Source organism: Tasmannia lanceolata, unplaced genomic scaffold (assembly GCF_043159265.1).
Source record: "Tasmannia lanceolata isolate RefF3 unplaced genomic scaffold, GAP_Taslan_0.1 ptg000044l, whole genome shotgun sequence".
Lineage (NCBI taxonomy): Eukaryota > Viridiplantae > Streptophyta > Magnoliopsida > Canellales > Winteraceae > Tasmannia > Tasmannia lanceolata.
Window position 1 is genome coordinate 5,894,769 of NW_027518721.1, and position 16,591 is coordinate 5,911,359.

General features: G+C 38.3%; 2 protein-coding genes across 3 annotated transcripts in view; both read left to right on the top strand.

The window, feature by feature from the left end:
* LOC143863801 (nicotinate phosphoribosyltransferase 2-like) overlaps positions 1-16,591 on the top strand; it is a 78,404-nt gene that overhangs the window by 10,222 nt on the left and 51,591 nt on the right. For both annotated transcript variants that reach the window (XM_077374567.1, XM_077374568.1), the window contains exons 2-5: positions 7,674-7,821; positions 8,641-8,760; positions 8,966-9,100; positions 9,182-9,243. In XM_077374567.1, the coding sequence (XP_077230682.1) occupies positions 7,674-7,821; positions 8,641-8,760; positions 8,966-9,100; positions 9,182-9,243 (465 nt within the window). The remainder of the gene's footprint in view (positions 1-7,673; positions 7,822-8,640; positions 8,761-8,965; positions 9,101-9,181; positions 9,244-16,591) is intronic.
* Positions 10,274-16,049, top strand: LOC143863800 (uncharacterized). Its single transcript, XM_077374566.1, has 3 exons — positions 10,274-15,223; positions 15,314-15,518; positions 15,618-16,049. Exons 1-3 carry the CDS (start codon positions 13,417-13,419, stop codon positions 15,910-15,912), a joined length of 2,307 nt encoding a protein of 768 aa, XP_077230681.1. The 5' UTR covers positions 10,274-13,416; the 3' UTR covers positions 15,913-16,049.

Consider the following 16,591-nt stretch of genomic DNA (forward strand, 5'->3'; position numbering starts at 1 on the left):
TAGGAATCTAAGGCCCTGCAACACTGCTCTGATCTCTGCCTCATTAGAATCGGCACACCTTTAGCCATCCAACATGATTCCTTTTATCACTTATATGGTTTCATTACTGATTAGGATTGAGTTCAAAGGGTGATTTTGTTGGTGTTCCATATTGTTGAGAAGACACATTTTCCACTTATTTGTAATTGCTATTTTCGAGGTGATTATTTTTTATTAAAAATATACTTTTCCCAATTTTCAAAACCATAAATCCCTGGAAATGAAAATCTATGCTTCTATCAAAGGATTTTGTTTTGTGGGGTGGGAAACAAAAATGTTTTGATCGTTTTGTGTCGATTTCTACTGCCGACATTTAGAAACAAGCCATGCGAGTTGCCTCGTGATGCACCCCACCCAATGCTCCCTTGTACGATCCATTCTTCTACTTTAATTAAAACCTTATAAATGTAAATTTCTACATAGCTATCCAATGATTTATAACATGTAGTGAGACCAAGATAGTTGATCTTGTTGTAGAGCATCATTAGGCGACTCACATGGTTTTGATCCCATCCTTGATCTTGTTTTACCAATCTCTTCTCACCCTAAACCCTAAGTCCCTTAATCTTGCCAAATCCTTTGCTTGCACCTTTTCTGCATATGTTTACACCTTTCCAGCATAGGTATGCACCTTTTCCGACAGACATTTGCACCTTTTTTGGCATGCATCTGTAACACCCCCGCCCCCCCCAAAAAAAAAAAAACAAACCCAAAGAAAAAGAAAAAAAACTACCCTAAACCTAGTAGAAATATTTTTCTAACCTAACCACATATTTTAGAATCCAAAACTCTAATTTTACCCATCCTTTTCACCCCCATTCCCAAACCTATGCTCGCACAACCCTATATCACCAAAAATTTCCAATTTCTTTGCAACCCAAATGCCTTAAAGAACTTACCATAAACCCCTCCCCTCCATCTATGATTAAAATTCGCAAACATAAGTTACATTTCCTAGATCGTCCTACATCATCCGCCTTCTTGACCTCTTCCATGATTTTTGGGGCTTGGCCCGATACTAGCATCACCTCTTCCACGGCTTACTATGCTCCCCCTATCACTTGAAGAGACCTTAAAAGTTGTTTTGGATTGGTGTGCTTTCAACTTTGTTTTCAACAGCTACTAATTGATAAACAATCCAACATTGATGTAATTCCATGGCATTGCAAATGATAATTTGCAAATACATGATGTAGTGGTTCATGATGTGGTTTTTTTTGTCTCTAGAAGTTGCATATGAGACTTGAGATGATAGAAATCATTGGTGTATTATCTAACCACCTATTTTGTTGGTGACGTTGTTGATATTGTTGATAGAGAATATCTTCATGGTTGGTTTGAAAAAATGTGGAATTAATTGATTTCATTCTCATAAGCTGATTTTGACCCTATCTGATTGAACTTTGTTGCCACCACGTGGATGCATGGCCCTAGAGTTTGGTGGTCACATGCTTCATCTTTTTGTTGTAGGGCATCTCAAAATATTCAAAATCATTTCTATTTTGGCAAACCAATTGAGTACTAGCTTCGAGGGGTCCTCTACAAAAAAATCAGGTATGCCTACTTTAATCAATGCAAGAGTCTCAATCGCTTCCATCGTGCTCATGTTGCTGAAATTGTGCTCCTTCATTCACAAAACCCCAATAATTCCCATGGTCAAGCAGAAAATGCAATATACTGTCGATCTGGGGGTTCTAAGGTTTCCAGTGGCATCATTGGTTCGACTTATTCCTTCTTGCTCCAATCGTTGGTAAAGTTGCTAAATCAATTGTTGGAAAACTTAAAACTCCTCTCCGCACACAGTGTAACGACCCTATTTCCGTCACCGGGTCGCTACAGTTGTGGTATCGAGCCCAGGTCTACGTAAGACTTGGTGCTTGTGAGTTGAGTCGTTAATTATGATTAGATAACTAATAGGTGACATATGATGTGTCACACTTTTAGGGCCAACCAAAAATTTCGAACGAGATAAGAGAACTACCCTAAAAAGCTTTAGTAAGTGAATATATAAGTAGAGACTTGGAAATACTTTGAAATTTCAGTAAAGAAATAAAAAGACAAAATTTTAACCCACAGGTTTCTTCTCATTCCAATTTACTTGTATTTTATAGATGTATCAAAGAAGGGGGAGAACAAGCAGGGCTGGCAACACTAACCAAGCTCCTGCACCTAATAATAATAATCAGGGCCCAGCTCAGGCTTAAAATCAAGATGGTCTACTAGTGTTAGTTGAGATCCTCAGAACAAATCAGGAGGCTAATCAGGCTGCCCTTCAGGCCATTGCAGCCAGTCTTGGGACACATCATGAGCCGAGACCTCGTGACGATGCCTCACAGGTGCATCGTCAGTTCCAAGACTATCATACATCTGAGTTCACTGGATCAGGCTACCCCTTGGCTGCAGACCATTGGCTTACGGAAGTGTAGAGAATCTTTGCCGTGATGGAGTGCACCGACGTTCAGAGGATACATCTTGCTTCCTTTCTATTGAAGGGAGAGGCGGGTGTCTGGTGGCGGACTGTGGTCCGGAACTATCCTGCAGTCATGTCTGGGACTTGGGGACAATTCAAAGCCCGCTTCAATGAGCAGTTCTTTCCTGGGCGTATCAAAGATCAGTTGGCAGGACAGTTCACAGATCAAAAGCAGGTGGCATTGTCTGTGGCTCAGTATGGAGCCAAGTTCAAGGAGCTTTCACGTTTTGCACCTGGATATGCAGCTACTGAGGCAGATCAGGTTTGGAAATTCGTTAACGGTCTTCGCCCTTCCATTAGGTCGAGTATTGTTAACCTTGGTTCTTGGACCTTGGCAGAGGCATGTGAGAAGGCAGAAGTGGCGGAGGACTGCGAGAAATCAGTACAACAACTAAATCCCAGTCAATTGCTAGCAGGAATCAGGGACCTCCCCCCAAGAAGCCGAGAACAGATGGTGGTTCACAATCCAAGACCTTGTGCCCTCACTGTGGGAAGATTCACGCTGGACAGTGCTGGAGAACCATGGCGGTGTATTTCAACTGCGGAGACCCTAATCACAGGAGGAGGGATTGCCCTAAGTCGCAACCCTATGTTCAACGTCGTCTTCCTCCGCCGCCGCAGCAGCAAGTTCAATCAAATCAGCAAAACCAAGGGAAGGGAAATCAATACCGCCCTCTGGCCCAAGATAAGAATGTGCCGCAGGGAGCTGAGAGGCGTTTCTTTGCTCTAGTCAACGACAATACTGATGGGGCGGCAGAAGGTTAGGATTCAACTAATACCTTTCCTTAAAACTTTATCCTTGTTACAATCTAAAACTATGTATAGCATTGAAATTGCAGTGATTGGCCTTGATCTTGGAAAGGGAGATTAGTGCCATTAGATTTAATAAATAGTGAATATTTCGTTCCTAATATTCGAAGTTTCGTTCAGAAGAAAGTTAGACCGTATTTCCCTATTAGGATCGCCTCACTAATGAATTCCGCGCTTGGAGAAGGGGTGTGATAATAGGAAAAGGATGGATCCGTCTTGGGTATATTAAAGTGTCGAGTCGGAGATGTTTGGAGGAGTTGTCTTGATAAGATTTAAATTTTTTTCCCTCAACTGTGAATGTTAACAGAGATTAGTATCTTTAAGGGCTTTAGATAAATATTGAAGTTGAGAGATGATTTTAGCGGCGAGTAATGAAGGAAAAATCAACTAAATAGAAAAGGAATAATGTGGAAAATATTAGCAAACTGTTACTCTCGAAAGTTGAGAACTCGATTCAAGGATAAGTAAATAATTATGTGTGAGTATTTTCTTATGTGTAATGTTGTAGTTTCTTGATCTGAAGACAAATGCTGTCAATGATGAAAATACGTATTGATGTGATTACTGATTTGGGTGTACCTTAATGCTTTGGTGATGCATTATCATAAGAAAACAATTTTTGGATTTTTCATTACTAACCCTTATAACTGTTATTCATATTGTGAAATTTAGGATGGCATGTACAAAGTTGACCACGAGGAAATGCATGCTCAAACCAAGACTTTGGGATACACAAAGAGCAAGAACAAAGGGAGATCCCAAGGAGAGAGGTCATAGAAATTAGCGATTCGGAAACCATAGAAATTTCATCCAATTTCGAGGAGGAACCAGAAGAAGAATCAGAAGAGGAAGAACCGGAAGAGGATCCGAAAGATCCCAAGGAATCTGCACATCAAGAACAAGAAATCATCAATATATCCTCGGATTCGATCGGCGATCAAACGCCGCTATACTCGGAAGAGGAAGTTACAAGTATGCGTCAAAGGTTATCTGTGTTTGGTAACATACTGGATAAGTACGAGGAAGATGATTACGACAGCGGTATTAACTGAGAGGGAGGTATACATTATTATTTTAATTTCATTATGGATGTTAGATTATTGTGTTATCTAGGATATGGAAGAGAGAATTTCGGGGACGAAATTCATTTAAGGGGGGTAGAATGTAAAGACCGCCTTTAATTTTCGTTTATAAAACTTTAGATTTAGGCCATAGGATCATTAGATCATATTTTCGAGGGTGGAGATCATTGATCCATCGTTGATCAACCCTCGATCGTAAGAATTAGTCACTTTTTCCTTGATTGTATTATTTTATTATTATTTTCGTCATTTTAATTATAGCTAAACTTTGGTGCGTCAAAACTTATCCGTTCGATGTGGGTTATGCCCCATTAGATGGGATATTCGAATACCTATCCAACGGGCCCAAGATCACGCAATTTGGATGTGATTTGATGAAGTTATGACCAATTTACCATTAAGGTATGGGTCAAATACGGGATTTGTGATTTAAAACTCTTTTTTTTTACTTTCATTCAATTCCTTAAAATTTAAAAGTAATACATGTACCAAGAGATTTTCCATGAAACCCTCTTTCTATGAAAAATATTCATTTCCCCCATGGGAGGGACAAATTTTCCTCATGTGGAAAAATTTGCCAACTCACGACATTTGAATTAGATTTTGCAAATTTCTTAGGTTGGTTGACTTTTATTTAAGGAAAAATTAGCTTGCATATCTTTTAATTAGGCATGAGATTTGACTTACAAAATTTGAATTAGAGGAGGAAAAACCTCATGGAAAGTTTGGTTATAGCAAGTACATAAATCAAGTTTTAATTTAGGAAAGAATATTTATTTTTTAAACAACCAAATTCTTGGAGGGAAACCTAAAAGGCAACCCTCCATAAAGTGTTTATTCCTTAACCATAAAGATCCCTTAATTAAAGAAAGTCAAACATGAAAATCCTAAGAGAATTATATATGCTTGGCCTTTCCCTTTAGGAAATCATTCATACACACAAAAAAAAAGGGGGGAGAAAGAAAAAAGAAGTCTCCCTCTCCCTCATTGCAAAACGTGGGAGAGAGATATTAAGTGAGGGAAGAGAAAAGAAAGAGAGAGGGAAAGGAGTGGAAGGTTAAAGGGAGGCTTGAAATTCTCTGACTTTTGTCATCATCAAACAAGTAAGTACCCTTATTACCTTCCTTGTCTTATAGGTCCCAAAACAGACCAGATTTAACACTGCTTTTATGTGTTTTTCTTGGTCCCAAAACGGACCAGATTTAACGATGTAATGAGTTGTTTTCCTTGGTCCCAAATCAGACCAGATTTAACACTGCTTTTGTGTGTTCTTCTTGGTCCCAAAATGGACCAAATTAAGAGTTGTTTTGTGTGATGTTCTTGGTCCCAAAATGGACCAGGTTTAACACTGTTTTGGTTTGTTTTCCAGGTCCTGAAACGGACTAGATTTATGCATTGTTAATGTATGTTTTATAGGTCCAAAAACGGACCAGATTTACACCCTGATAATTTATATTTTATAGGTCCCAAAACGGACCAGAGTTATACCTGTTAATGTATGCTTTATAGGTCCCAAAACGGTCCAGATTTGTACCTTGTTGACATGTGTTTCCTTTGTCCCAAAACAAACCAGATTTGTGTACGGTTGATAGGTGTTTTTACGTATCAAAACTAGACAGATTTAAAGTCAGTTATATGCATTTTTATTATATATTAAAATTGGACAGATTTTAAGACCATTATATGTGTGTTTCCATGTATCAAAACTGGAAAGATTTAGAGTCAGATATATGCATGTTTTCGTGTGTTAAAACTGGACATGTTCTACGTCATTCATATGCGTATTTTATATTCTAAAAACGGGACAGCAGTGTTCTATGTTTGTGTGCAAGTTTTATGCCCTCAAAACAGGGCAGCAGTCGTGTGTTTTTGTGTGCGTGTTTAATGCCCTCAAACAGGGCAGCAATGATGTTTTTCTGTGTGTGAGTTTTATGCCCTCAAACAGGGCAGCTGTCATGTGTTTCTGTGTGTGAGTTCATGCCCTCAAACAGGGCAGCAGCAGGCTTTTCTGTGCATAAGTTTTACGCCCCAGAACAGGGCAGCAATAGTGTCCTTTATGTGCTTCTCTGGGTGTGTATCTTTCCTGTCCAAAGATAAGACAGCAATGGTACGTCTATGTGCATGGGTTTCACCTAAGATGGGGCCTCAACGTAGTACCTGTACGTATTTTTGAAAACTTAAACATAAGGAAAAAAATTGACACTGTTATGTTCTATCACTTGACTCCGGACTATCACACTCCACTACCTATTAGAAGCCGTCCATTCTTCCCCATTCGTAAGTTAAGGCAGGTGATAGCTAACTGCGCATGTATGGATTTTCAATTTTTGCAATGGAGATGGTGAAGTATTCTAAATTTAGTTTTCCTTTTTAAACTGCTCATGTTAAATGAATTATAGTTCCTATATCATATATTTGGAATGAAATTCAAATTTTGTTAACATATATTTTTGAAATTGTCTGTTTCTTTTATTACGTGGAAATAATTGAAAGGCTTTTATAGTAGTGTGGAAAAACTAATCAAAGAGGAATAAATAGGGAAGGGTGATGGGAAACCATTGAGTTATCCCCGGAATTAAGAATAAACAACTTGGGAGAACCGCGCAACCCCTCGTTGATGCCGGAATCCTATGGAGACCACGAGTTCCTAGGAGGTATAATCTACCGTAATAAGTCCACGCGGAATTGGCCGTGTCGGCAAGGGCAACAGGCTAGTTGGGAGCTGGAGTGCCCTGGGTTAAAAAGAAATTGTAATGATAAGAATGTAATGGATTTATACTCACTCTTATTGTAGTTGACTCTTCTCATTTCAGTTGTAAGTACATTTCGTTGTTTTAAAATGGATTCTCATTTCGTTATTTCCTGCTACATTCGCTCAATTTAGGGAATTTTCCCTATGTTAGTATTATGGAGTGCATTCGGATATTTTGAACTCTAGCCTGCAACGACCTCGGCTCTGACTAGGTGTTGAGTGGTAGGAGTACATAAGATATGAGACTGTAGTTCCAACTTATTAGAAAGCGTGTATTTTTCTTTTTACATCAGACTTCAAAATTTCTTCCATCCATGAGATCCTAGCATATCATTTTCCTTGCATTGGTTACTCAAGTAGCTACCACTAGCAACTACTGGGATTTACTACTACTTGGATTTACTTTTCTTAGTTGCGAACTGTTATATGAGCTGTTTCTGAATTATGAAGCAAATCTATGGAAGGTTCTTCGCATAGCTTTTGTCCAGTCTTTTAGTTCCTAAACTTAGTTATGTTTCAGGTTCGATTTATATTTCCGGAAGAACCCTTTTGGAGGTGAATACACTATCTTTGGTGGCCTAGAAGAATGTATTCGTTTTATTGCTAATTTCAAATTTAAGGAAGAGGAGATCTCTTTCCTGCGCTCTACCTTGCCATCTACGTGTGAGGTATATTAAAAGTAGTTATCATGTTGCAATTTATTACGAGTATATATTTTTATTTCAGTCATAGATTGAGGAGAAGAGAAAACAGAATGGAATAGATGCAGCCAAAAAGTCAGTCACTGACGAGAAAATTTTCAAATCTTTGGATTTTATGCATCTAGGGAAATTTCAAAAGCCAAGATTTTAACCTAAGTAATACATGGAAGTTTCTATTTTGGTTGGTGTAATCATAATATTGCATTAGTCTTTCATTTTAAACAGCTAGTCATTTTTATGTACTTGCCATTCAATTAGTCATTTTTATGTACTTTGCAGTTTTTAAAGGATATTTAGGTTCACTAGGTATGCCATTTCATCTATCTATGTATAAGTTGGTGGATATATAATCATCTAGCAGTGGTTTTACAACTATAGGCAGAACATTGTCCCTTTTGTGACTTTCTTATATTCTCTTTTTCTTCTTCTATAAAGTTTTTGTCATGAGGCTCTTTCACCTCCGTCGCAATAGAGAACATATAGGTCTAAAACAATGATACTTACTATTAAACTGATAACTAAGAACGCAGAGTGGGACTATATAATAAGTACACATAATAAAGTGGCCACCTTGTATTAACTACTAAATTGAACTGAGGAGCATGACCAACTGTCTTTGTTTCGTCATATGTGAGACAAACTTTGTGATTATTTGCCTCATATATTGGTAGGATCTGATTAGTTTCACTCAGATACCTAGTATCTCTGTTCCTTTTCATGCCCTATATAGTTACCACCAGCATAACATATTGTTGACTTTGACTATCTATATATGTGTTTCTGTAGGATGGATTTTTCGATTATCTAAGGGGAATCGACTGCTCCGATGTTGAAGTGTATGCTATTTGTGAGGGATCAGTTGTTTTTCCTAAGATACCCTTGTTGAGGGTTGAAGGACCTGTTGCTGTGAGTACCATCAAATAAAATTTCTTTGTTAAAGATAATTAACTTGTAGATTTTTATTGATAAATCTAGATTGTGTTTCAAATTTCAGTCCATATGAAATTTTACTTTTGTTTAATGCTTCTATAGAAAACTTGCAATCGCATTCTTGAATGTTATTTTGATATTTTCATCACCAAAACACAGGTTTTTGTGTATTGCATTTCAGGCAGTTCAACTACTGGAAACTCCATTTGTAAACCTTGTCAACTATGCTTCCTTAGTTGCTACGAATGCTGCAAGGCATAGATTTGTCGCAGGGAAGTCCAAACTTCTGCTTGAGTTTGGTCTTCGCCGGGCACAGGTTACAACTCTTTATTTTCTCTTGAAATGCTTATGGCTTATGAGTTTGATCAGAAATAGCTTATATTTATTTGATATGTAGGGCCCCGATGGTGGAATGAGTGCATCAAAATACTGCTATATGGGTGGATTCGATGCAACGAGGTTTTTTCTTATTTCTGTAACATTGAATGTTATTTTTGCAACTCGTGTTTGGGATTTTGATCGATAGGTTGACATTTCTTAATTCAACCTTTATAACACACTAATTTCTATAAGGCATACTTTAATAGGATAAAGCATTCACTTGTCACAAATTTTTACTATATTACCTTATGAATACTGAATACTTTGTTTCCAGTAAAGTGGGAACTGTTGTGTTAAATGCCTCTCACATTGAGGTGTACCTCTTCTCTCATAATGATTTTTAGTTTTTCATCTTGTGCATCTATTCTCTGAATCTCTCTCTCTCTCTCTCTCTATATATATATATATATATATATATATATATATATATGTGTGTGTGTGTGTGTGTGTGTGTGTGTGTGTGTGTGTGTGTCTGTGTGGTAATAATGTTATAATTTCAATAATCCTTTACAGGTTTTCGAAAATGGATCTTGCGTAATAAGGTTAACTGAAAAAGATGATTGAGCCTTAATGAAAATTGGCTAAAAGCACAATGTAGTGATCAAATTTAATAATTCTGAACAGAAACATGAAATAGCGAACAAGGGAGGTCACGTGTGGCATTGAATAATTGGTTTTTGTTTTTATTTTCCATATTCTTATCATGATCTAATATGAGATGTCCAAGCTGCCAACATTAATGTTAAAATGTGTTTGAAATTACCTATGGCTACAAAAGTTCTATGACCTGACATGGTCAAACAGTAAAACCCAAAACCCAAAAGGGAAAACTTGTAGTTCTAACTATTCATCAACCTCTTAAAAAATCCATCAGAACTTTATATAGAGGCCCAATATAATTCTAATCATTGGTACAAATCAATTTTATTGTTACAAGATCAATTATATATTAAAACCCTAATTTAATTCTAATCATTGGTACAAGATCAATTTCATCCCTTACATCAACCTAAATAATGCCTACTTTATATTTTAGAATAGCCCAAAATAAAAATAGAAAGCATCTTCTATGATGTCCTAACAACATTAGGGCCTGCCAAAACCTACTTAAAGTTTTCCTAAATTATAAATAAAATTTACTATAAGTCATCACAAGTTATCATAACTAAGTTTGCCAATTTTTGTTATGAACGGAGCTCTATAGGGGCTACTATTGACGTACATTATGTTTCGCTTGCCTTTCCACGTACTTTTGGATTTTAGTTGGACCCTCTTCTCTTGAATCGTCTTTGATAAGCTATGGATTTGTTCATAAACTTTGCTTGTATCAGTTTCCCTTAGATTGAAGAAAATCACCCCCAGGATTGCATCTTCAAGTGCCAAAAATGTGTAGTTGTCCAACTTTCGCAAGTTCACTTTTGAAAACCATAGATCTTTGATTGTAGGCTTGTTCTTCCATGTTTCACATCTCAATTCATGATAACCAACCATTTTTAGAGAAGTTAACCAATGATGTCGCAAATTTCTCAAAGTTGCATCAACCAAGAACAACTTAGGACATAATTGGCAAGATGAACTAAGAGAAGAAGAGGACAATTTTAAACTTCCACCGGCACATGTCGATTTTGGCTGATATGTGTCGACATCTATGAGGATTGAAGTCTGAAGTATGGATTAAAGTTCATAGTTTGATAATTTGGTTCCTTGCATGGACCCACATAAGAAAAAATCATTTATCCAGGAACTATTAATTTTGGGAGAAGTTACTTCGATAAGTTGTTTAATAGAGAACCCGTAGCGAATTTGGGAGAACTTGATAACACTTTTGATGATACAAACCGAAGGTTTGTTTGTAGAATCCGAACATAAGAGTTAAGAGTAGCTATGAAAAAGATGAAATTAGGTAAGGCTATGGGGCCTAACGGTATTCCTATTGAGACTTGGAGATGCTTGGGTGATGTGGAATTGGTTTGGTTAACTAGATTATTTAACAATATTTTGAAGACTAAGAAGATGAATGATGAGTGGAGGAAGAGTACATTAGTACCTATTTATAAGAATAAAGGGGATATTCGGTGTTGCACCAATTACCGGGGAATTAACCTAATGAGTCACATAATAAAGCTTTGGGAGAGGGTGATTGCGAATAGACTAAGAAAAGAGACTAAGGTGTCATAGAATCAGTTTTGCTTCATGCCCGAACGATCGACTATAGAAGTTATCTTCTTGATTAGGCGGCTAATGGAGAGATTTAGAGAAAATAAAAAGGACCTTCATATGGTTTTCATTGATTTGGAGAAAGCATAAGATAGGTTCCCGGGAGTGTTATGTGGTGGGTCTTTGAAAGAAAAAAAGTGCCTACTAAATATGTTGATATGATTAAGGATATGTACGATGGAGCAGTAACTAGTGTCAGAACTACGGATGGCCATCTAATGAGTTTCCGATTACAATAGGACTGCATTAAGGATCAACTCTAAGCTCTTATCTTTTTACTCTAGTTATGCATGAACTTACGAAGGGTATCCAAGACGAGGTGTCTTGGTGTATCTTATTTGCAGATGACATAGTATTAATTGACGAAACCAAAGCAGGAGTTAATGCTAAGTTAGAGTTATGGAGAGCTACTTTGGAATCCAAAGGTTTTAGACTGAGCAGGACTAAGACAGAGTATATGGAGTGCAACTTTAGTAATGTAAAGAGGCGGGGCGAGGATGTAGTAAATATGACTGGACAGGAGGTACCTAAGAGGGATATCTTTCGCTATCTTAGTTCAATCCTCCATAAGGAAGGAGAGATTGAAGAGGATGTTAACCATAAAAAAGGAGCAGGTTGGTTGAAGTGGAAGCATGCTTCAGGAGTTCTGTGCGACCGTAAAATACCTACCAAGTTGAAGGGAAAGTTTTATAAGACAATTGTGAGGCCAGCCATGCTGTACAGCTCAGAATGTTGCGCACCAAGAAGCAGCATGTGCATAAGATGAGTGTAGAGGAGAGACAAATGCTTAGCTGGATGTGCGGCCACACAAAGTTAGATCGAATTAAAAATGAAGACATTCGTAAAAAGGTGGGGGTGGCACCAATTGAGGAGAAGATGAGAGAGCACCGCCTAAGATGGTTTGGGCATATCCAACGTAGGCCTTTAGATTCTCCAGTGAAAAGAAGTGACTCGTGCCAAGTTGATGGAGTAAAAAGAGGTAGGGGCAGACGGAAAACAACTTCGGTAGAAACAGTGAGGAAAGACTTGAGGGCTAGGAACATAACAGAGAACGTAACGACCTGGATTTGGGGCAAATTTTTAGACATGATTTTTTTCCTTTTCTCTAAAATCCCAAAATCTAAATCGCTACCCTAAAAAGGGAAACAAACTGACACACATCTATATTAATTCCAAGAAACTAAAAATTCCATTACTACAATTCTTGAAAATAAAAGAATCACCTACTACTACGGGATATGACGACCTCGTCATTCCTAATACAAACTCAAACTCTACGAAGACCATAGTTGTAAATACCGTTTCGTTTCGTCCGGAATGGACGAAACGAACCGGTTTCGTTCAAATTCCGGAATGAAATTGACAAAATTTCGTTTCGGACGAAATTTCGTTCCATTTCGTCCATTCCGGACGAAATTTTCCGAAATCCGGAATTTCGTCCGGAATGGACGAAATTCTCCATTCCGGCCGAAATCGTCCATAACGGCTAGTTTGACTTGCAGAATTTACGACAATGCCCCTGCAACGGCTCTTTTTGGTTTTTGACCATTTTAACCTCAAAATGTGACCGTTTATAGCTGTTGGGAAGGGCATTTTAGTCATTTTTAAATGCACAATCAATAAAAAACTCTATAAATAGCATTTTCCCTACCTTCTTTTCCTCCACCTTCACATAAGTGATTCTCCTTCTCTTCTCTACTTTCACTTACACTATCTATTCTACTAAATTTCCTACAAGTCTACCCTCTTCTTCAACTCAATCCAAGTCTATTTTGGAGCAAAGGGAAGGCATACATTCAACTTACCACTACAAGAAGTCAAGAACTATTTCCAAAGGCTTATTTCAAGTGAGTGAAGGCTAATTTTTTCTTCTTCTCTTCAACTCAAGTTCAACCCCAAGGTTCTCTTTATTTCTTTCCATTTCCTTTCTTTTATTTCTTACTTCATTTGTCCCCTTCTACTTCATTTTTTTGTAATTTGTTTCAATTTTCTTTCTTCTAATTCATTTTTCCCCTTCTTCTACTTCATTTCAGAATGAGTGGGTCGGGTTCGGGACCTTCTGCAGGAGCATCCTCTATTGGTTCAGCACCCGCTAGATCGGATGACCCGGCATGGTCTTACGGTACATTGGTTCCGGGTCAAAGAAATAAAATAACTTGCATATTCTGTGGCAAAGTCATATCGGGTGGATGTATAACCCGCTTGAAAGAACATTTAGCGGCTGTTCCTGGTGAAGTAGCATCATGCAAAAAAGTGACTGAAGATGTAAAATATCGAATGAAGCACCTTTTAGATGCAAAGAGAAAAGAAAGGGCTAGGATGAGCATATCCAGAGCAGAGGTTGGAGGTTTTTATGGCACACCAGACGAAGAAGAAGAGCAGGATGAAGAAGACCTTGGCACACAATTGCCTCAAGTCCCTCAACGAAGAGGTAAGGAAGTTCTTGTAGAACCGAGATGTACAAAAAGGAAGAAGAAGGGAATCACAGTAGGGATCAGGAATTTCTTTGCAGCACGAACAACCCCTGGAGCCCAGCCAAGCATTAAAAGTGCTTTGGCTACTAAAGAAACAATGGATAGAGCAGACATGGCGGTTGGCATGCTTTGCTACGATGCCAATCTCCCTTTCAACGTTGCCAATTCACCTTTCTGGCAACCTATGTTTGATGCTGTGAATGCCGTGGGTTCGGGTTATAAGGCACCTACTTATCATGCTTTAAGGGGTCCCATTTTGAAGAATACAGTGGATGAGGTAAACAACTACTTGGAGGAAATTAAGATGTCGTGGAGATACACTGGTTGTAGCATTATGGCAGATGGATGGACAGACACCAAACAACGTTCCCTAATCAACTTTTTGGTGTACTGCCCTAAAGGAGTCATATTCCTCAAATCCGTTGATGCCTCTGGCATAGTGAAGAATGCCGATGAATTATACAATATCTTTGCAAAGATTGTCGGAGAGGTGAATCCGGAATATGTGGTGCAATTTGTAACTGACAGTGAGCCAAGTTACAAAGCTGCTGGGAAAAGACTAGAAGCCGCGTTTGGTACATTCTTCTGGACTCCGTGCGCAGCTCATTGCTTAGATCTCATCTTGGAGCATCTGTGCAAACCGACTGTATTTCCTCACATAGCAACCACAATTGAGAGGGCTCGAACGATTACAAAGTTCATCTACAACCATGGAAGCCTCTTGAATTTGATGAGGAAGAAGTTCATAGGAGGGAAGGAGTTGTGCCGCCCTGCTGCAACCAGATTTGCTACAAATTTCATTAGCATACAAAGTCTGGTGTTGAATCGGAAAGCACTTCAGCAGATGTTTGTGTCTGATGAGTATAGTACTAGTAGGTTTGTCCAACACCCACTGAGTGAAGGGGTAGTTAGTACTGTGTTGGATAAATCTTTTTGGGACCAATGCAAGTACATTCTAAACATCAGCGAGCCTTTAGTGAGAGTGCTGCGCTTGGTAGATCGACAGGACAAACCGGCGATGGGTTACCTATATGAGGCTATGGATAAGGCCAAAGAGAACATCAAGGAGAGGTTGAAGAGAAAATTAGATTACAATCCCATCTGGAGGATCATCGACCAAAGATGGGATAGGCAACTCCATAGTCCCCTCCATGCAGCAGGATATTTTCTTAACCCTGCTCTCTTTTTCACTCCTACCTTCTCTAGGCACAGTGAAGTCTCCAGAGGCTTGTTGGCATGCATCACTCGACTGGTACCTGATGAAGGTACACAAGACCTCATCACCAATCAGATTGAGGATTATCGAGAGGCTAAGGGTATGTTTGGAATGAAGCTTGCAATCCGCAACCGAACGAAGTTGGGACCAGGTATATTTGAGTTTTTTGTTTAATTAAGTATAATTCATTTTAACTTTCAGTTTCTCAACAAATAATGATTTACTATTTGTTACTTTACAGTTGCATGGTGGAATCAATTCGGAGGTGACGTGGAAGAATTACAGACATTTGCGATCAGAATTCTCAGTCAGACCTGCAGTGCGACTGGGTGTGAAAGGAATTGGAGCACCTTCGAACACATTCACTCTGCAAAGAGAAATAGGTTGGAGCACCAGAGATTAGATGACTTGGTGTTTGTCCATTACAATCTTAAGTTTCGAGAAAGGTATACAACGTAATATAATGTTTTCAACTCTCACCTCATCACTTTAAGCTTTTAAGTTTAACCTTTGACATTGATTAAACTTAATGTTTTCCTTTTCAGGGACTTGTTGAGGAAATCATCTACCACTAGTGACCCTTTGAGCATAGACCATCTAGATGTCATGATGGATTGGGTTGCAGAAGAAGAAGATGTCATATTCACGCCGGAAGACATTGGGTGGGAAAATCTTGAAGCACCTACTGTTGTGGTTGGGGCCGGGGACGACAACGACGACTTTCTCATGCCTCTTGAAGAAGATGTCCATACTGGTGGTCCAGGTGGTGATGACGGCGGCGGCGACGACGACGACGACGAAGAAGACATGGAGTATGATCATCCGGGTTATGATGACTGAGAGTTGTTGCTACTAGCTATTGTCTATGTTTCATTTTCATGTATCTTTTTTTTTTAATGTTTTTCTATGTATCAGACTATCAGTTGCACTTGTGCAAGACTTTATGTGTTTAAGTAATGAATATGCCTTTTGGGACACATATTTTGGACTATTTATTAGTTTTTCATCTTTTTCTATTGATTTTTTATTTTTTTGGATTTTTCTCATATTTTTTAATATATTTTTTGTGTGAACGAAAAGTTTCGACCGAAATGCACCGAAATGACCGAAATCCCACCGAAATTCCGTTTCGGTGGCCAAAACGAAATGGCGACCGAAACGGAATTTACAACTATGACGAAGACTCTTCCCCATCCTAAGGTGTGGTTCATATTTGTTCATTTGCAAAGGCTCCCTCCTCACCACCTTCAAACCCTGAGAGTAGTATACGGGTCAGTATGAACTGAGCAAAATCATATAGATGACTCTTATAATAAAAGTGCATTAATGAAATTACATTGTAAAGATGTTCCATAAATCAATATAAACAGTTAATCGAAACAGAATAGGTATATGAATGTCTCAACAAGAAGGTGTGAAAAGTAGCAAAAAGGCATAAGCATTGGCAATAAAGGACGTGGATAGCTCATGGTATAGGAATCTAATGGCTATAGTCAAACTACTTCCAAAATCACATTGT